Genomic DNA, 22,293 nt, shown 5'->3' on the forward strand with positions numbered 1-22,293 from the left:
TAAGCTTCGGGCTGCAATAAACTTATAATCTATTGTACAAAACAGGACTATGAGTGAATGTAGGTTTCTAAAATAACTACTGCATTAAATATTGGAATGATAGTGACAGAAACACTCAGTTAAGCTATCATTAGATACTAGTATGTATGATATTTAAAGCATTTACTGCAATATTTCTGTGAAATACACCTAATTATATCTAAAAGTAGTAAATAACGTCCGCAGATTTGAAATGCACACGTTTCTTGGGCACCACGACTCTCAACCATCAGGCTGGGTTCTTTGGGTTGTTCTTGGGACTCTTGCGCACTTCGTCACTGTCACATGGTTCGTGTATCTCGGGGATCCTCTCGTTCTTGTCGGCCTGAGTGAGCACTTCCTGGACGTGGATGGTGAGCTCTGGCCTGACGAGCTGGGTGAAGGGCAGCAGAGCGCCGGCAACGTCCATGGTGTTGTTAATGTTTCTGTGCCACAGCTCGAGCACGACGCTACGCCGTTGCTACTTGTAGCGCGGAGGTCCAAGCCACCCGCAGCCGAAGACCTGGGGGCAGGCCACGCTTTGATATCACCACATCAATCCAAGTATTTTAATTCAAATGTTGTGAGCCTTCTTGATAGACAAGAGAGAGAGAGTCTCGTGCTAGAATTTTGCGAGTCAACATTTCCTGAGGATGCCTCGTGTAGAGGCGAAACACGACGTGTCGAATTGATTGAAATATTAGCGAAATTTACACTCAAGAAGACTCACAACACTTGGATAATTATGGATTTCCGCAAAATTTGAGAGACAAGAGGCGTGAGAGAAAATCTCGTGCCAGAATTTTGTGACTCAACATCTCCTGAGGATGCCTCGTGTAGAGGCGAAACACGACACGAAGTAGCGCCTATTTCAATAATTTTTTTCTCAAATATTTTTATAAAAATAGGATATGTTTTCACTTATTGAAAGTCAAATAATATCACCCATTCGAAAAAGTATGCCTCAGACCTGAGATAAGCAGGTGCAAGAAACTCAGCGGGATTCTTTTTTTCATAAAAAGAATGGGTACAATGTAATATCGTTCAATAAAATTTACTATTTGATAGCCCGAGGGCGGTCGCTCTATTCCCAATCTGTGGTAACATTAAGTAATGTAGTATGTTATAGAAACCTTTACATACTTTATATACATGACATTATCAAGAATGTATTAGGAAGCAATAGTTAAAATATTTATTTCTTTAAATTTAGCTATCAATGATTCTCTAGGACCTAGGTTATAGGTATAAATTCTCTAAGACTACTTGGGCTGAAAAAACAAACCCCTCTGATACTAGCTTTAAATATTTTCTTTGTAAACTTTATAAAATAAATAAGTTAAAAAAAAATTCGCAATAAAAACACGGTTCGTGGAGGATTTATGACCTTTTAGAACTAGAATACGGACTAGACACACTACCAGTTTGGAGTTTCTGTTTTTTTTTATTAAATATAAAAACAATTCTCCATCAATGTAATAGAAACATTATATTTGATTAAACAATAATGTATGACGCGAAAATTGTTCAGGCGATGGTCTGCAGATAATGGAGGGCTAATATCGTCATTAGATGTAACGGCTGAGTTAAGTTGCAAGTCATGTAGATTTTATTTGTACAAGGGCCCTTAATCTTACTAATGTATACTTATATATATGAGATAATTGACTCATCACGAGATCTCATAAACTACAAAGACTACAAAACTTGGAATTTGGAAGATAGGCTTTTCCTAGGTGTCAGCTTAGAAACGGATTTGAGGAATTCCTTCCCTATGGGGGTGAAAAGGGGGGTCGATAGTTCTATGAAAGTCTTATGTATTTGAAGTAAGAGAATCTTTAAATAATTAAAATCTGTGTAAGTCATTTTGGGAAATTCCCTTTTAAGGGTGGTAAAGAAGGGGGGTAAATTTTGCATGGTAAAGTTATTTATAGGGGGCAAATGCAAGAAAAAAGGATGCTTATTAAAATCCTCCACACTAAACGGGGCGAAATTGGGGTTGAAAGGTTGTATGAAAGTCCTATGTTTTTGAAGTTAGATACGTGAATATCGTAATTTAGGTTACTCGCTATGAATAATTTAAATCTGTGCCTATACGTTATTTTGAAAAATTCCATACAAGGCTCTATATAATAATGAGGCAAATAAATAAAACTTTTTATTTTAAACACCGTATATCAGGGTAGTAACCGCCATACTAAGTTTGTATGATAGTATGTCCCAAAAACAACCATTCGGGAGTGTTCCGAAGATCTGCTCTGGTTCCTTCCATACGCCACAAATTAGAATATCATCCCCACAATCTGGATGTGTGGCGTTCATACACAGTGCGGTTTTCACGGGACTTTTGTCAACGTACAACCAAGCTGTGGAATGAGCTTCCTTATGCGGTGTTTCCAGAATGATACGAAATGAGTACTTTAAAAAAAGCGCGTACACTTTTCTAAAGACCAACAACGCTTCCTCTGGTTTTGCATTTTAAAAAATAAAAGAAATAAACTTCTGTACTTTTATATATTTTTTTTTTATGGAATAGGAGGACAAACGAGCGTTAACCTGTTGTTAATGATCACCGCCGCCCACAATCTCTTGCAACACCAGAGGAATCACAGGAGCGTTGCCGGCCTTTAAGGAAGGTGCACGCGCTTTTTTTGAAGGTACCCATGTCGTATCGTCCCGGAAACACCGCACAAGGAAGCTCATTCCACAGCTTTGTAGCACGAGGAAGAAAGCTCCTTGAAAACCGCACTGTGGAGGCCCGCCACACATCCAGATGGTGAGGATGATATCCTAACTTGTGGCGTATCGTGCGAAGGTGGAATTCGGCGGCAGGAATCAGGTTAAACAGCTCTTCGGAACACTCCCCGTGATAAATGCGGTAGAAGACACACAATGAAGCGACGTCTCTACGCAACGCCAAGTGATCCAGCCGTTCACAGAGTACTGGGTCCCCGACAATTCGAGCTGCTCTGCTTTGCACGCGGTCAAATGGATCGAGCTGATACTGGGGTACGCCAGACCAGAGATGACAGCAATACTCCATGTGTGGCTGGACCTGCGCTTTGTAGAGCGCTAGTATGTGGGCCGGCTTGAAGTATTGCCGTGCTCTATTAATGACGCCCAGTTTCTTTGAAGCCAATTTGGCTTTGCCTTCCAGATGACCACGAAATTGACTCGAGATCGCTCGAGATTTCGAGACCCAGTATTCCGATACTAGGCGAGGCTTTGAGGGGAGTGTTGTCGAAGAGCGGTGATACGACAAATGGGGATTTTTTAGTGGTAAACGTGCAAACTTGAGTCTTTTGGGGCTTAAATTGGACAAGGTTCAATTTTCCCCATTCCGCGACCTTCTCAAGAGAGGACTCGATAGAAGACACAAGTTTATTTATATTAAGTTTATCATATGAGTGCTTTGTGAAATAAATGTTTTTCTTTCTTTCTTTTCTTCAAAAAGAGATCTAAGGTTGTGTATTAATATATTGATTTATTCAGACAAAGCTTTTGCGGGAATCCCAAATGTCTAGACGGCTTTTTCATTAACATAGATGATGTTATCTGTCGATTGTAATTAAACGTACCTGGCAGACGATTAACGACAGTAACAGCAAGATGATAAGCGCTATAATTCCCCACACGACACCCAGCTGAGTTAGTGCAAACACATACAATGTCTTGTGACACCACTGGTTGGGCTCGAAGAGTGTTGGGGCGTAGTCCGGCCACATGATGCCGAGGGTCCAGTAGTTTCCGAAAGCGAACCTGTACAGTAAACATTAGTAGATGTATCAGAGTCCCGTTGATGTCAAAATAACAAATCTATAGTTTAATAAGTTTGCCAGTGGGAGTTCTTTGCACAGGATGCCGGCTAGATTATTGGTACCACAACGGCGCCTATTTCTGCCATGAAGTAATTTGTAAGCAATATTGTGTTTCAGTCTGAAGGGCGCCATAGCTAGTAAGATTACTGGGCAAATGAGACTTAACAGCTTATGTCTCAAGGTGACGAGTGCAATTGTAGTACCGCTCAGAATTTTTGGGTTTTGCAAGAATCCTGAGCGGCACTGTTTTGTAATCGGCAGGGCGTATCAATTAATATCAACTGAACGTCATGCTCGTCTCATCTCTTATTTTCATAAAAAAAAAATGTAGAGTCGACGAGTCTGTACATTGGATATTTCTTTCCATAGATGATAGATAAACCTGAACAAAAAATACAAGTTTAAAGTCAAAAGTCAAAATTATTTACTTGTCAGAAACATTCACAAGAAAAGTTGTTACAATTTAACAGTAGGCACATGTTTCGTCTTGACTGACATACAAATATTTCAGTAGTTTCGTTTTATAATATTATAATCTAACACAATCCATAATTACTGCTACATTTAATTTGACCAACCAACGTAAAGCCATACCTAAAAGGTCCTACAATATAAAATTACAATAATTAATAAATGTCTAGAGATAATGTAGAAAAAATAATCACAGAAAATTATAGGATTAAAAATAGTATTGGTGCCAGTTACCACTTCTTTTGATAATATTCGTTTATTGAGTAAAAACAATGTTTGTTAATAATTAAAATTAAAATCTATTTAACACAGTATTTTTAATATTAATCAAGAAAAACAGTTACCTGCAGAATCGAGGGGTTGGATCTTGTACTATCATACTTACGCAAGTAATTTATAACATGTTCAAATTGAGAAATGAATGCGTATAACCCACTCGCAGTTTATCGTTTGTTTAAAAAAAAGTTCGCGGAAGTTTCAAACACAAGAAAACATTAAAAATGAAGCAAATATAATATACATTAAAATATACGCTGTCTTTTCTCCATACGAAAACAACGATAAGCTTAATACAAACTGAACAGGAAAAAGAAAATCTAAAAGATGCCCCGAGGATATCTCCCAATCAACGCCACAAGAACTTAGCGAAAAAAATAACCGATATTTTCCGGCAGTCGGCAAATTAAATTAGATCAGTGAGAGGTTGCTGAGATGTAATGGATATATCAATTTGGTTAGCTTTTAAATATAATAGGAGTGTGATATTCTTTTAATAATAAAAAAAGTTATTCAAAAAAATCAACAATAACATCCCGTACTATAATATGTACATTATTATTTATTTTAATTACAATAAGGGACGTTCAGCTGATGGTAGTTGATACACCTGCCCTGCCCTGTGCCGCTCAAGATTCCTGACAAACCCAAAAATTCTGAGCGGCACTACAATTGCGCTCCCATAATCTAGCTGGCATCCTGTGCAAAGGAGTCTCCCACTGGTGTTCAGTCTCTCCCATTATATATCATGTTGTACAAAGATTAATATGAAGAACACTATAGTGATCGTATCCATACCATCCCATCAAGAAGACAGTCAAGGTGTACGCCAACACTCTCTCAGGCACACTGGCTGAAGAGTTGGAACTCCTGCTAGCCAGCTGTGCCCAAAGCAGCCAACAGATGCCAAGCCCACCAGCTGCACCACCCACCACCATGTAGACCGGCAGACGAGGTTCCGCAGGACAGTCGCGGATGTATTGTACACCTATACCGAAAAATTGATATCAATTTATACCTAAATAAAACGCTTTTTAAAGGATTAAAACGCGTGTTATTGTAACTGTGTTTTTACATTCGTTTTTGCGTTAAAGTTACCTTTTTATTATTATAATAATAATATTGACACACTTTTTACACAAATTATCTTGCCCCAGGTTAAGCATAATATATAGCCTGTGCTATGGTTTACAAGAGAATGATATATTTAATACAATATACTTACTTAAACATACATAAATTCATATAAACATACATAAATACATTTAAACATCCATGACTCGGAAACAAACATCCATATTCATCATATAAATGCTTGCAACTACCGGGATTCGAACCCGGGACCTCTAGCTTAGTAAGTAGGATCGCTAACCACTCGGCTATACAGCTCGTCATTATAACATTATAACCAGAAAATTTTGCCAAAAACCATCTGTCTACAGCAAATACCACCTCCGAGGCAACAAATGGCGCTAAATTTCGTAATGACAACTACCTATGACAAATACTATCTCGACTCCTACCAACCGCGATCCCCCTGAAAACGTGCTCTGGAAAGGTCGCGAAACATCTGGTTAAATAAAATAATAATAAAAATGTAACTTTTATGTGAAACCTGATGTAAAAACACAGTTACAATTACACGCGTTTTAATCCTTTAAAAGTGTTTTATTTAAATGTGTAACACTCGCGAAAATCAAAGAAAATACTATAAATTATGTTTTCAATATGACTGAAATAATGTTAAATTGTCTTATTTTCAGTCATACCTCAACCTTTACTTTTTTTTGTACTGAATATCCTCTTGGTTATTAATGCTCTTGAAAATGAAAAAATGAAAAAATATTTATTTCTGTAACAAAAATGGTACAAACATAATAGTGGATGTGACCTTCTATTAAGTGAGAAACACCTGTGCCAGAAGGCCATTCTCTTCAATACCAATTAAAATGCTCTTACCACAACTACTTTCATTTTATGAGTTTTCTATAAAAAAGTCAAAAACCTTTACTCGGGTGTTTTTCTTGTAATCGAGTATTGAAAAAAGTGGCCAAGTGCGAGTCGGACTCACCCATGAAGGGTTCCGTAGCTGCAAGTAACAGAATATAAAAGCTCTTGTAGTTCGTTGCAACTTTGATTTTTAAGGCGGAATACGCGCGTCTGGGCACGACCGCCTGCCATGCGGTTGAAAAGAAGCTCTTTCCAAACTAGCATTCTATTAGTGTGGACAGCATTCTTGAGGAAATGCAGACCTACAGCGCACCTCCATCGACCTGCAGCCAGCGCTCATCAACAGATGAGCACACCCGCATACGGGCGAGCACACCTGAGATGCCGTAACAGAATACATCCCCAACTGCGAGTTTCGCCGCAGTTGTACCGACTCCCGGCCACCAAATGAAGACGCAGACCGTCCCCACGGCCGCCGACACCACCCGCAAGGGAAGAATGCCGCCGCTGGTGGTTGAAGAAATGCCCAACTGGATCCAACACTTCAAGATCCTGCGCGAGAAGTTGGGTCGGGTCGCAAACGCCCGTCCATACCGCAGAGGGATCCGCTTCCTGCTAGCGGACGAAGCAGAATACAGAGTGGTACAGCAGTACCACTCAAGTCAGGAGAATCTCACGATCAAGGAGATGCAGACCTACAGCGCACCTCCATCGACCTACAGCCAGTACCCATCAACCACATATTGCATCCCCAACTGCGAGTTTCGCCGCAGTTGTACCGACTCCCGGCCACCAAATGAAGACGCAGACCGTCCCCACGGCCACTACCGGCCCCACGGCCGCCGACGCCACCCGCAAGGGAAAAATGCCGCCGCTGGTGGTTGAAGAAATGCCCAACTGGATCCAACACTTCAAGATCCTGCGCGAGAAGTTGGGTCGGGCCCCAAATGCCCGCCCTTTTGGCAAAGGGGTCCGCTTCCTGCCAGCGGACGAAGCAAGTACAGAGTGGTACAGCAGTACCTCTCAAGTCGAGAGGAAACCGCGAAGCTCCCCTGGTTCAGTTACTCGTTGCCGGCAGATCGCAGAGTTAAGTTTGCGATTCGTGGCCAGCCGGTCGACACTGAACCAGCAGAAATTGAAGACGCTTTGCGCTCACGGGGGTACAGTCCCGAGTACTGCCGGCGAATGCAAGCAAGAAGAGGCCGGCCAGGATGTATATATTTTATAATCCTGAAGAGATCTCCTGGAATTACCCCCGCCATATATGAGATAACTGAATTACTCAACATGGCGGGCATAAAGGTAGAACCGTGGCGCTCGAAGAAAGGGCCAGCACAGTGCCACCGCTGCCAGGGCTTCCGACACTCGTCGCACGGCTGCCATCGGCAGCAAGCTTGCGTACAATGTAGCGGACCGCACCCAGCCAGAGACTGCAGCCGTCCACTGACGGAACCCGCCACCTGCGTTAACTGCGGTGGACCCCACCCGGCAAGCAACACAAGCTGCCGGGTCTACAAAGAAGATGCTCGCAACAGACGCGCAAGCACGGTTACGCGCACCGGCTCCAGAAAGCCTGTTGCCTCCCCCACGCCGCCCCTCCCACAAGTGTCGGAAAAAAATGAGGAATATGAAACTACCCGCAGTGAGTTTTTTGTAGATACCCGCAACAACCATGAAGAGTTGTTGCGCCCAGAAAGAAGCGATCCAGAGCCACCCCCACGATCAGAAGATGTGGCGGCAGACGACTACCCATGGCCTCGGCAAATCAAGCCCTGCCTCGAGAGACCAAAGGAAAAAAGAAATCCAAGAGTACCCGCATAATGGCAAAACCACCATTGCGAATTGAGGACCTAAGTGATGAGGCAATCGGAATGTTGGGCACCCTCATAAAAGCATTCCAACTAGAACAATTAGTCTCGGAAGCCTTGAAGCCAAAAATCCTCGCCAACCAGCTGATCGCCCCGTGTATCCTTCCTACGGGGCTCGATCGCTCGGGACAAGCGGCGCGGAAATTTGCATGGTAATGTACATCATATATTTTTTTTAGTTTTATCGTTTTCGTATTTTACATTGAAACTAAACTAAATGCGCAAACTATTCAGTTTAGAAAAAAAAATATATAATAAACTTCAATATAATTTTTGAATACTAGTCCATAGATACACCCTCAAAATTGATTGCTTTTTTTATTTTTGTGTAAAAATCTTAATGCGGCTCACAGAATACATCTACTTACTAAGTTTCAACAGTATAGTTCTTATAATTTCGAAAAAAGGTGCTGTGAAGTACGGACGGACAGACAGACAGACATGACGAATCTAAAGGGTTCCGTTTTTTGCCATATGGCTACGGAACCTTAAAAATGATTTAAATATTCTTCTTTTATTGTATATGGTTTGAGCTGATGGTCTTGTAACTTATGTTATAAATAGGTAAAACAAATCAAGAAATGAGCTTTTAGCTATTATATATTTCTATAATAAATTCAACAATGTTTTACGAGAGTTCACTTTAACATTACTTAAAAAATAAATTTTTTTATAATAAATTTTCTTAATAAGCGCTGTATACTATTTACATTATATTATTTGACGCTTATTTAAAACTACAGTTTATTAAAAATAGATTTTACAACGGGTGCACATAACGAACCATTTTTATCCGAGACTTTTAGCCGCCCGAGCCGAAGGCGAGGGCTGATAGTAATGCCCAGGAAAAAATGGTTTTGTGGACGAGTTATAAACTCTGTTTTTCATTTCGATTGCGAGGAAATAAAACAGTAGTATAACATGGACATTTTTAACAATTTTAGCAAATTTTAAGAAATTAATAAACGTACGAAAAAACAAGACCTGTTTTCCGCCGCTTTTTTTTTAATATTACGTCATTGATTTTAGGCTTGGGCTCCAGACCTATACAGCCTACTATTAAATTAATTTTGTAATATATATATATATTTATTAATTAAGTAACCTACCGTATTTTAATTTTAATTTTGTATAGGCAAATAAATTAAAGTAAATATTATAAAATAACTAATTCCATCTGTGAACTTTTTATTGTGTTTGGCTGTATGGCTCACTTTCTTTGCCTTAATATAGATACATTTATGAGTAGATACGTTAATGCACTGGTGCACAAAAATCCATTTTGAGCAGCCTATATCGTGCACAAATAATTTCAGAGCATGAGAAGTGAAAAATATATTATGTTAGATTAATTAAAATCTGTATAAGATAATAAATATAAAATCGGCCATATTTTTGTTTTAAAATTAATTTCAGAGTAATAATATCTGCTGTAAGTATGTTGGTATTTAATTTTCAAATTCCTTTAAACTTCAATGTATGACGATGATACTAGTTTATTTATTACTAGCTGAACCAGCAAACGCTATATTGCCATATAAAGTAATTAAAAAAAGTTTAGGGATGCAACCGATTATCAGACCTACCAAATATATCGTACTACAATTATTGTATTCGATTGCCATCTTGCAACCCTATTGCAGATCTGTGGATAGAATAGAATATTATAAAAAAGGCGATACAAAAATAGGTGTTAATCTTAGAGGGTTAAAAATTTAGGGTTGTATGTATTTTTTTATTATATTAAATTTTTTCCAAAACAATAAAAAAAATTTTTGGGGTGGACCCTTAACAATTCGGTAAATGAAAAGTAGATGTTGTCCGATTCTCCACCCTAACCGATATTCACGCTAAGATTCACGAAGTCGGTCGGAAATCGGTCGAGCCGTTTCGGAGGAGTTCAATTACGTACACCGTGATACGAGAATTTTATATATAAGACTAGCTGACCCAGCAAACGTTGTATTGCTATATAAAGTAATAAATAAAAAAATCCATTGCCATCTCGAAACCCTATTGCGGATCTGTGGATGTAACAGAATAATATAAAATCGTGATAGAAAAATAGGTGTTTATCGTAGATGGCTGAAAATTAGAAGTTGTATGTATTTTTTTTAGTTGTATCATAAAAATAAAAAAATAAAAATAATTTATCTAAAAATTAAAAAAAAAATTGGGGTGGACCACCCCTAACATTTAGGGGGATGAAAAATAGATGTTGTCCAATTCTCAGACCTACCAAATATGCACTCCAAATTTCATGAGAATCGGTCAAGCCGTTTCGAAGGAGTTTAACTACAAACACCGCGACATGAGAAATTTATATATTAGATTATAGCGAACGAAAAATAAATCGACCACTACTAAATTCTCCGGATATTGCAGCGCAAATCTACACAATGTCTGAAAGTTTTACCAAAATAGCTCATTGAAAATACACATTGAAATTTAAAATATTTATTTTTCTAAATAATCAAAACATATTTTATAACTATATATGCAATACTATGATTACATAAAATTAAAACTAACATTACGGGGAAGTGGACCAAGAATAATGGCATATCCACGTTGGATAGCTATGCTGATCCGTTGACCGAAATAGCTGCCTACGCTTGGGTTTCCAGTAAGTAGCCCTATTGAAATTATGTGAAATTAATAAAGTATATAAAATTTATGTAAAATGTTACAAATAATGATATACGTATAGTGTTAATTCCGCTTAATTTCAAAAAATTACTTCGACACATGTTTCACTTCTACTTGAGGCATTTTCAGGAGCTGTTGACTCAGCAACGTGAAATTTGTTGCACGGAATTAATACTAAAGATAACCATTTACAAAATTTTAATGTATTTTTTGCGTTTTTAATACAAAAATAACTTTAAACATTATTACTTAGCAACTATAAAATTCCCGAAATACGTAACATTGTTGAAATATATTTAAAAATAGAAGCGATCATGCTTATTATATTCCTTACAATTTATTTGTTTACAAGAATATTTGTTACATTTACATAAATTTTGAAGCTTTACAAACCAAGCAAGTTTAAGTAAATAAATAAAAGCTACTTAGATTCTGGCGTCAGGATTGAAATATTTGACCATATTTCACAGTCGCTGGCTTCAGTGCGAATCACCTTTTAGCAGCATGAGGCTGAGATCTTCATATGAAACTGGCGTTGGTGAATTTTTATACTCTCTATCCAATGCCTGCGTCAGACAACGCTAGATAGCAGACCATTGAACGGACGCAGACCTTAGAGAGCAGAGCAGAAAAGAGAACTCCCGTGAGCTTGAGAATAATTCTTCAACATCGTTATCCTTTTCATTTAAACCATTCTCACAAACCATTCAATAAAAATCATATCGGTGAAGGAACCTGGACGTAGCAATCAATATTCTTATTCTCACGGCTACAATTATTTGTGATAGTTTGAAAATATATTTAAAAAATATTTAGTAATATTCAAATCATCAAATACCGAATTCCGAACTTGATAAACTTACCGAAATCAAATTACAAAAGCGAAGAACACGGATGGTCCAACGAAGAATTAAGGTATTCATTTTTCGTTAACATAATAATTGGCGTTTTAAATCATCCTCATCACTGTCTTAACTTTTGACAGTGATGTATAAGTCTTAAGATTCTAAACGAAAAATATAATTATGGAAATGACATGATGAGGATATGACAAAGCAAATACACCTTGACACCTTGGCCACTGACCAAGGTACAATTGATTGATAGTGACCGAGGTACAACACTACTCCAGCATCAACAAAACGGTGGATTTCAAATAATTTGGGGTTAATTATCTCGTAACTTTATGGTTGTTTTAATACAAGTTAAAGAAAAAACCAATGGCATATAAAAGTTCAGTGACTATTATAAAACACTTAAAACTATCAGACTTCAAATAAAAATTAAATAAAATAGCCTTTATTTAGACAAAATACTTAATCTAATTTTACATGCATTATAATTATTTAAATTTGACAGTATTTTCCCTCATAAATTATCTATATACATTTTTTTTTAATAAGTTGAATAACTATGGATTCTGTCTGTTTGTCTATTATATAGATATAGGCCTCCTCCAACTGCCTCCACTGACTCTTGTTTTCAGCTGTTCTAGTCCATGTACTACCGGCAACTGATTTAATCTCGTCCACCCATCTCCTAAATGGTCTACCTCGGTTTCTTTTTCTGTCAAATATCTATCAGACTTCAAAGCATATTATAAATACTTACTTTTTTCCCAATAAATCTTTTTTTTAACGCCGATAACACTAAACAACGGCTTAATAGCGGTAAGCGACTACTTTCAAATTGAATAGTCAGTAGTGACGTACAAAAACCCTAGACAATAGAATTTAACATCGCCGGAATTTTTGAAACCAGCCTTATGACCGAGGCACACAAAGTGCCAAGGTACAACAGGTTCCCGTAACAATTTTTATGAAAAAAAAATGATGTGGTGTCGTTGGACACCAGGTAGGAACGAAGTCGCGCCTGCGCACGTCTCATTTAACGGTTTTATTCCACGCACTTTTCCACGCACTTTTTTCCAAGGATTTTTCCTTACGGTTTTACTATCACATTTTTTTCAGTTCGGTCGCGCAGCAAAATCCCTATCCCCTCCAAGCCTGCCGTAAGGAACTTCGTTCCAACAATAACCATGCAATTCATTTGAAAAAAAAGTGTGTGGGTGTAATCTTTACGCGCGATTGAAGTAAAACTTAATTATAATTAACTTTAGGAGTAATTAACATGTATATAAATTTTTTGCTTATCTGAAAGCTCTTAGACTTAAATATGTTATTTTCGTTTGCACTTGTTTGTCCCACCTATTCTAGGACATTCCGTATATAACAAATATTCTTAAAAAGTTGAAAGAGAAGAAGATTAATTTATACCATTAAATATATACTTACATTAATTAAAGCCGTGTTATTAATAAATAATTGAATAAATATAATTAAATTATTAATATCATACATCGCTGTTATTGAATATTAACGAATATGGCTCTATGGGCTCGACCTTTTGCCTGTCCGATGGACGAAGAAAAATTAACGAATGTCGCAAACGTCAGACTGAGAACTTTTATATATTATTACAAAGTAGTCATAAATGAACAAATACACTTGGAGATTTTCAGAAATTATTAGTGAGCATTTTGAAACAATTATTTAAACCATTAAATTAAAATGGTTAAAAATTGTTTTAATTGACTTTTTTCATTCGGAAGTACTAACGTTACTTCCGTCAGAAAAATATTCTAAACTACCCCCAAGTCAAGCCTAAAGAAGTGTTACTTCAAAAATACTCAGTACAATAACTGCAGATTTATTAACCAAATAAATCTTAAAGCGTTTTTTTTAAACTTCTTTGGACTCTGCAAACCATTTTTATGAGAGACTAGCTGACACGACAGACGTTGTTCTGTATATAATAAATAAAATAAAGTTTTTTATTAATTTGTCAATAATATATTTACGATATTATCAATCTACATATACCTAGTTGGTTGTCAAACGTCAAATATTATGGTTGCGTTCAGAAATATAATTTATGACAAAAACTTAAGATTTATCAATCTACATAAAAATAATCTGATAGATAGTTAACAACTGTAGTTAATCTATCAACTATAGTTAGCTAAAATTAAGTTTACTTTTTACCTCCTGAGAAAGTTAGAAAGATTTAAAAATTCTAATTAGTTATTCATTTTAAATTATTCTTTCAATTTGATTTTTGAATAACTTGGGACACAATAAAGGAAAAACAAAATTATTGTTTTCATTTCATTCTATTTTCATATTTTTTCACCTTTTAAACCTTCCCTGCACTTCCACAAATAATTTAAGACCAAAATTAGCCAAATCGGTCCAGCCCTTAACTTAACTAATTAACTAACTTAACAGCAATTCATTTTTATATATATAGATTACCGTAGAGCTTACTAGGAAATAGTATTTAATCTTTCACGTTTATACCTGCCCTTATAAAGGTTGAAGACCTTTTTTAAGGTCCGCTTAGGCTTTTAATTTGAAGTTACTACTAACCCATTATTAACATGATGACTGGAATAGTAGAGAGGAAGGCCAGGAACACTGTCATTAGAACTGAAACAAAAGTTAATAAATTATTACTTATTGGTACAGATTAACGTCAAAACTTATCAGTACCAATTAAAACGAGAATGAATGGTTTTTATATACTGTAGGCGTGGTTCTGATGCGTGATTTATGTCTTGACGACCTTACTGTGTTTTGATGTTAAGTGAGGTATAGTGTGTTCTTCGCCTTGAATTCCTTAGCTTTATTTTGTTGATGACAGTAAGGGACGAGACGTGCAGGACGTTCAGCTGTTGGTAATTGATACGCCCCCCCATTATAATGCAGTGCCACTCAAGATTATTTTATTATTATTGAAAAATCTAAGAAATCTGAGTGCCATTACAATAATTGCGCTCGTCACCTTGAGACATAAGATCTTAAGTCTCATTTTCCCAGTAATTTCACTTGCTACGGCGCCCTTCATATCGTAACACAGTAATGCTTAAACAATAACGTAATGGTACCCATAATCTAGCCGGCATCCTTTGCAAAGGAGCATTCCAGTGGTTATGTAATTATAAAATGTTTTCAAAGAACTCAATTAAATAACATCTTCAAAGACGAGGAAATGTTATTGTCAAGCCCATTTTATAAATCAGTATAATATTGTGATCAGTTTCTGGAATATACATTAGACAACTAAAGTCACTAAAAAATATCTAGTAGTTTTCTATCAGATGTGTTTCGACCGCGCTTTGAATACAACGCCACGCAATGACAAAGTGTTAATATTCAGTTTCTGGAATATACATTAAGCAACTAAAGTCACTGAAAAATATCTAGTAGTTTTCTATCAGATGTGTTTCGACCGCGCTTTGAATACAACGCCACGCAATGACAAAGTGTTCCATATTTGGACTGTTTTTCACTAAAAACAGTCCAAATAACAGTATATCCAAACTTAAAAAAGGATAGAGTCCTGACATACAAGATATGCAAATATTGGGGTTGAGCAGGTTATCAACTATAAAGTAGATCCTGTAGTTGAACCCACAACCTGAGAGTTGAACAAGCATACAATACAATTAATCAACGATTCGTCACTCGAACGCTTGACTCAGTGGAAGAGCGCTCGTACGGAACGCAACAGGTCACGGGTTCGAGACCCGCATCGTTCATAAATTTTGTTTTCAAATTTAATTTGTCTCTGTCATCATATAATTGTACTGCTTTGAAAAGATACTTCAATTTTTTTTTTTAATTCATTTTTGTATTATCTATGATGTTTTAGTATCTGTTCTATTACTAATTAGTAACTTTGAAGTATATTTTAGTTATAAAAAATTACTTCATTCATTAGTAATAATCGAAATGTAATCTGTAGGTAAATCTAAGAAAATCATAAAAAATGCATGACAGCCCTACTTTAAACGAAATTTGTTTAAATTACACAGTACCTATTGTTTATGTTATCTAACAAAGTAGCGCTTTGTTTAATAACAAAAGCATTGACGTTCGTTTTTATAAACAAGCTGAAACACTTCAAAAGAAATAAATTTTATTGTGTAACCCGAGCCCGTTGAACTTGGCGTCGGTAACGCGCGGCGGCTTAAAACTGGCCATAGCGCCATGCGCTTTCTGGGCATAGGCCGCCCAACGGACGGGTTAAGCCTTACCTATCCAATTTCTGTGAAGTTGTAAATAGTAGGAAAATTATATGTCATAATGAAGTGTAACTTCTTACCAGTGTATTTATTTAAATTGCGTTAAATGCGACTTAGTTACTAAACAAACTTGTAGTACTAATTTATCTTATACACCTCGTAAGGCATAGCAATGAACAACACAGGTGCAGACATTCAAATACTTTTTTCTTCTAAGTATTCATTAATAGTAACTTTTTTCTAAAAGTACCTTTTTCAAAGAGCTTATGAATTTTTTAATATTGGTTTCGGCTTTTAAGTGTTCTGTACTTACATATATATTTATTATTTTCACACATATATATACACATATTTATTTAGCAAGTGACAACGTCAGAGCTTAATTTAAACATGGAATGCTCTCCTGAATTGAATAAATACTTACTGGTCCTATTCATAATTTTAGCAGCTCTGCACACGAAGTCGACGGTCCCTGATGCCTCCATGTTGGCATCTTTGAGCTGATAGGCCACGGAGCCGTACGTGGTGAGTCCCACTCCCAAACCCAGGCCACTTCGGTCGCTATACTTAGCTTGCTCACCGCACAGGCGTCGCTGCTCATCTCCGGAAACCTTAACATTGATAATAACTCCTATAAATACTTCAAAGCCTTCTATTTTATCTAAATTTTCAAAAAATCATAAAGTTATATTAATGTATTTTTACAAGATAACAACTTATCGTATAGTACTAAATTCTAGTAGTATATTCTACAAAAACGGTTCTGCTTGATTATATTCTAGAAATGACAGTTCTAGTTCGGTCGTCCAAAACCGGCTTATATTGATGCTCAGTAAATACCATACAAAACTGTTACAATTGGCACATGCACACATACGAGTGTGGAGTCAATGCAAATTCACGTCTGTTCTCGTCTTAGGTCTTAGACCTTGCGCCAGAAAACCGATATAAATCAGAGAAACCTTTGATCATTATTTGAATCGAGTCCACATTCGCGTTTCTCGTGTTATTCTCACTTATTCGTGAGATTCTCGCGTGAATGTGGAGAGGGCTTAACAACAAATAACAAAAATCAATATGGTGGCTTCACAAAATGGCCGCCATGCAAGAAATATAGTTTTTAGAAAAGAATTTAAATAGTACATACTATTAAATCTTTAACAAACACTTGCGAGTCCACTTGTCCTCTTTTGGTTTATTATTTACTAACTGACCCGGCAAACGTTGTTTTTCCATATAAATTGTATTGATCTTGTGCTTGCTAGTTGATAAGAGTTGGTGTTGTATTCATTAGTAACAATCACACTTCTTTTATATTTTGTCTAATCCACACTATAGTTTTATAAATTATAGCCTATTTGTTATTCTGGTGTGTAAGCTATATTATTGTAAAGTTTCATTAAAATCTATTCAGTAGATTTTGCGTTAAAGAAGTTCAAACATACATCCATACATACAAACTTTCACATTTATAATATTATTACTTGCTGGCCCGGCAAACGTTGTTTTGCCATATAAAGTATAATTCACGCGATAGTTTTATAAATAATAAATAGCCTATGTGTTATTCTGGTGTGTAAGCTATAATATTATTGTAAAGTTTCATCAAAATCCAATCAGTCGTTTTTGCGTTAAAGAAGTTCAAACATACATCCAGACATACAAACTTTCACATTTATAATATTAGTAGGAAGTAAGAAAGTATACAATCTATGTACATACCTGACTCACAGAACTGGAAGCGCGACGAGATCCGGTATCCAGTTTTCCGCTAACGGAGGCTCTGTACGGCGACACACTGCGACCCCGAGTACCTTAAAATAAATAATAATTCAACATTTCAAGTAAAAATATACACACCTAGCTGACTTACCCGCGACTTTGACCATAGCATATGAAAATCTTTGATTCCTATAACTTAAATTTCTTTATATGAAAGAAAGATACAGCAATAATTTTATATAAGGGCCAAGTGTCTTAGGAATAATACTTAGAAGACAATTCAAATCTATTCAGTATATGACCGTGATATGACCGTGCTAGGATCGTGTCTGACAATATAATAGTATTTATATTGTAAATCCGTTATTAGGTGTAAGTCCTACAAAATAGTATTATTATAACCTAATTTAAGCTCTGTGGATTTTGTGATGTTTTAAATAAATAAATGAAAGTGTATGCATTTACCCTTAAACCTATTATGTATCTAATGAAGCCTACTAGAATTAGTTACAAGCAATCCCTTATTTCTGGTGTAATAATAATGAAAAGATTTTTGTGAACGTATATTAAATTAATAAAAAATCATAAAAATTGTAAAGCTTATATCAATTTCTAAATTATTAATTTCGTCATACTCATAATTTCATTGGGAAAGTGAAATGTCCCTACTGAATGTAATAAAATTTTAAAAGTTTATTGATCATATCGTTTAGCAAAACATCAAAATTGTCAACTTATTTGACAGACTGCAAATAATCTTTAGTAAAAGATTAAGATCGCTTTGCTTAATTTTATTAATTTTTGTCTTAACACTACAGTCCAATCAAACGATCTTTCAATGAAATATAATCTTATCAAGTTATCAACAAGTTGATACCATAAAGAAGGCAAACGTTTAAATTACAGTAAAATCATATTGACTTATACAAATGATTTAAGTTTTCTTTAGTTTAATTCCGCCAATATTTGTTTTTAAACAATTCGACACGTGTTTCGCCTCTACACGAGGCATCTTCAGGACGTGTTGTCTCGCCAAAATCTGGCACGAGACTCAAAATGAGTCTCGTTGAGTATTGAAAACAAATATTGGCGGAATTAACACTAAAGAAAACTTTAATCAAATTCAAATTCAAATATTTTTATTCAAAATAGGATTTATAATCACTTATTGAACGTCAAAATCTACCACCCATTCAAAAGAGACTGCCTCAGACCTGAAAAGAACGGGCGCAAAAAACTTATCGGGCTTTTTTTTTATATAAAATATGGATTACAATGTAATATCGTACAATAAACATTTATAATTTAAGAGCCTGAGGGTGTTCGCTTTAATCCCAGTTCGTGGTGTCATTAAGAAAATCGTTTATGCTATAATAACCTTTCCCACACAAACGTTTTTTAACATTTCTTTTAAATCATTTGTATAATTATGGATTTCCGCAAAGTAACGCCTACTTCAATAAATTTTCATATTGAGTTATTATATTTTTTCAATACAATCAACATTTATCGTATTTCATAAAAACGATTCTATAATTTAGGCGTTTTTGTGAAATAATAGTTTTAATGTAATTTGAGTATATAAGTATCAATGAGCAAATAAATAAATGGGCTAATAATAATAATAATGAGACTCAACATGTCTCAAGGTGACGAGCGCAGTTGTAGTGCCGCTCAGAAGTTTAGGGATTTTTCAACAATCCTGAGTGGCACTGCATTTGCAGGGCGTATCAATTACCATCAGCTGAACGTCCTCGTCTCGACCCTTATTTTCATAAATAAAAGCGTTGTCGAAAAGTCGCTTCTAATAATAATTAAAGTTTCCATAAATAACCTTTTAATATTTTAAAAATATAGAAAAATAACTTTTAGTTAATCTTGAGTTTTTCTTAATACATAACTAGCCTTATACATACATTCAATTCAAAATACCAAAGTTAGTATATTTTCAGAGTTTAGTATGTGATAATGTAAGATTATTACTACGATGGAATGGTGCCTCAAAGGTCATCCGACATGGCCTAGTAAATTCTGGCCAGCTCACAGTTCGTCTATCAAAACAGCCCTAACAGATAAAATATTTATAAAGCTATTTATTTAGTGTGGAGCCACAAATTGGTTAATACGATACAGAATTTCTTTTGTGATTAAAAGCACTAAGTATAATAATATTACTGAAATTGTTACAGCAAAGAGAAATATAATGTAATGAGCCTTATTGTTCTAACATTTACATAAATGTAAACTTTATAAGGACATCAAATTCAGAGAATAATTGTGGAGCTTTAATAATATCATCATCATCAGCCGAAAGACGTCCACTGCTGGACAAAGGCCTCCCCCAAACATTTCCACGACGATCGGTCCTGCGCTGCCCTCATACAACGTAAAATAATAATAAATAGTATATATAATATAATAGCTATTATTAGCCAAAGATCTTAGATAATTTATACGTCTAGATAGAGCCATTTGCTACTTTACTTTAGTGTGCGTGACTAGCTACTTTTTGCACTCGCGATTTTCATGACACTTTAGAGACGTATGAATGATTCAAGCTAATAATACATACTTGCTGCTTGGCTTTCGACGCTCGCCCGTCGTTCTTTAGATATAAGTGGTTCTTGAAAGGTTAACGTCAAGCTACCTCTAGGACTGACCCTAGAAGCCTCAATGTCTGCAGCAACCAGACTGCCTCTGGCGCTTCTCTCAGATGGTGCAATACTGCCTCTGGGACTCCTTTGTGGATCAGGAATCAGAGATCCGCGTGGACTTCGGTTAAACTCTGATAGTTCCTTTTTTAAAGCTTCAGGAGCTATACTTCCTCTGGGACTAGTTCTTGGACTAGGTCCTAATTCTCTTTGGCTGCGAGCTGGGTCCAATTGTATACTAGCGACTGAATGTCTTGGACTTCTACCAACATTGGGTACTAAGGAGTTTCTTGGTTGATTCCATGACGTGCCTTCAGGTACCAGACTTCTTCTTGGAGTTCTCGCTGCGGAATCTGGCGTAATGCTATTTCTTGGAGATCTGTTAAAATCTTGAGGGTTCAAACTTAGCCTAGATCCATAAGCCTGTTCAACGCCCAGGTTATTTCTGGTCGGTGGGAGATTATTCCTCAAAGCAGATTCTGGTGTTATTGAGTTTCTGGCTGGTCTTATTTCTGGTACCAAAGAGTGTCTAGGACTTCGATGGTATGGGTCCAGGGCTGCGTCCGGAGCGAGACTAGCTCGTGGGCTTCTTTGAGGTGGTGGTTCGATTTCATCATCAGACTCTGTGGCGGCCAATGATGCTCTCCTTGATGACTGTGCTGAAGGTCGTGGTGACCTCGTTTGAGGAGATGTTGCAGCGCTGCGTGATGCACGCCGACGTCGTGATGATGATGATCGATGCAGCATCTTGGTACTTTACACAATGACTTGGATCATACCAAAGCTGTTAAACAACGCATCTGAAACAACAAAAATAAACTTTGGAGTTTTGTATCAATGTAACAATATCTATAATTGGTCAATAATTTGTGATATTATTTTTTTATTAAAGTTTATGAAAATTAGAGATGAGACGATCAGGACGTTCAACTGATGGTAAATAATAACAGTGCCACTCAGCATTATTGAAAAACCCAAATATTGTGAGCGGCACTACAAATGCGCTCGTCACCTTGATACAAGATGTTAAGTCTCATTTGCCTAGTAATTTCTCTAGCTACGGCACCCTTCAGACCGAAACACAGTTATGTTTAAACATTACTGCTTCACGGCAGAAATAGGCGCCACCGTTGTAGTACCCATAATCTAGCCGGCATTCTGCGCAAAGGAGACTCCCACTGGTCACAAAGTCACATAAAAGATATTGAGAAAGTTTAATGAAATGATTTTAATACTTGAGAAGCATATAATTTATACGACCGCCTAATTTAATTTACGAAGCTTTTACACAGTCCATACTCTAATCTTATAAATAGCATAATACCATAACAATGGTGAGTGAATTTATGTAAATAACCTTTTAGAAATGAGTACCTATCATCCCGAAGAGAAAGATTAAGCAAGCCTTAATTTAAATTCTCAGTTTACAAGCGGGCAATAAATCCAAATTACACTTGAATACCACTACCGTTGAAGTAATCACCCTAATTTACTTCGAGAAGCATCTTAAATATAACAATGATGTCTCAAGCCGCGAGAATTATTTCGTACCGTAATATAAAACGTGACTCGCAATTGGAAACCAGGATGAAAAGTGTCCTGGTATTTTAGTTATCCTGTTGAATGTTGGAATGCTTTCATAAAATTTTATAATATTAATTCATTTCTTATTTGATCTCTTCCAGATGTTCTTACGGCACTAAACAACAAATTGAAAATTATTGTTATTAGGTGAACTATGGTAAAAAACCTTAGCAGATCCTATTAGAGCCGAAGTTGTTGCT

The 22,293-nt window shown here is 36.2% G+C and overlaps 1 protein-coding gene across 1 annotated transcript; it reads right to left on the reverse strand.

The window, feature by feature from the left end:
• Window positions 1–213: 213 nt before the first annotated feature.
• On the reverse strand, window positions 214–21,256 carry LOC126974441 (uncharacterized protein DKFZp434B061-like). The gene is made up of 7 exons (XM_050821933.1): window positions 20,431–21,256; window positions 17,859–17,950; window positions 16,561–16,747; window positions 14,479–14,538; window positions 5,382–5,571; window positions 3,597–3,777; window positions 214–541 (listed from the first exon to the last, which is right to left on the reverse strand). Exons 1-7 carry the CDS (start codon window positions 21,254–21,256, stop codon window positions 500–502), a joined length of 1,578 nt encoding a protein of 525 aa, XP_050677890.1. The 3' UTR covers window positions 214–499.
• Between the last annotated feature and the right edge of the window lie 1,037 nt (window positions 21,257–22,293).

Source organism: Leptidea sinapis, chromosome 32, assembly GCF_905404315.1.
Source record: "Leptidea sinapis chromosome 32, ilLepSina1.1, whole genome shotgun sequence".
NCBI classification, from domain to species: Eukaryota; Metazoa; Arthropoda; class Insecta; order Lepidoptera; family Pieridae; genus Leptidea; species Leptidea sinapis.

Bases quoted from the DNA above. Each gene is read 5' to 3' on its own strand.
- LOC126974441 (XM_050821933.1), bottom strand. From the start codon at position 21,256: ATGCTGCATCGATCATCATCATCACGACGTCGGCGTGCATCACGCAGC. The intron at 16,748-17,858 runs GTATGTACATAG...ATCAATGTTAAG, and splicing joins CTTCCAGTTCTGTGAGTCAG to GTTTCCGGAGATGAGCAGCG. The intron at 3,778-5,381 runs GTATGGATACGA...TTTACTGTACAG, and splicing joins ACTGTCTTCTTGATGGGATG to GTTCGCTTTCGGAAACTACT.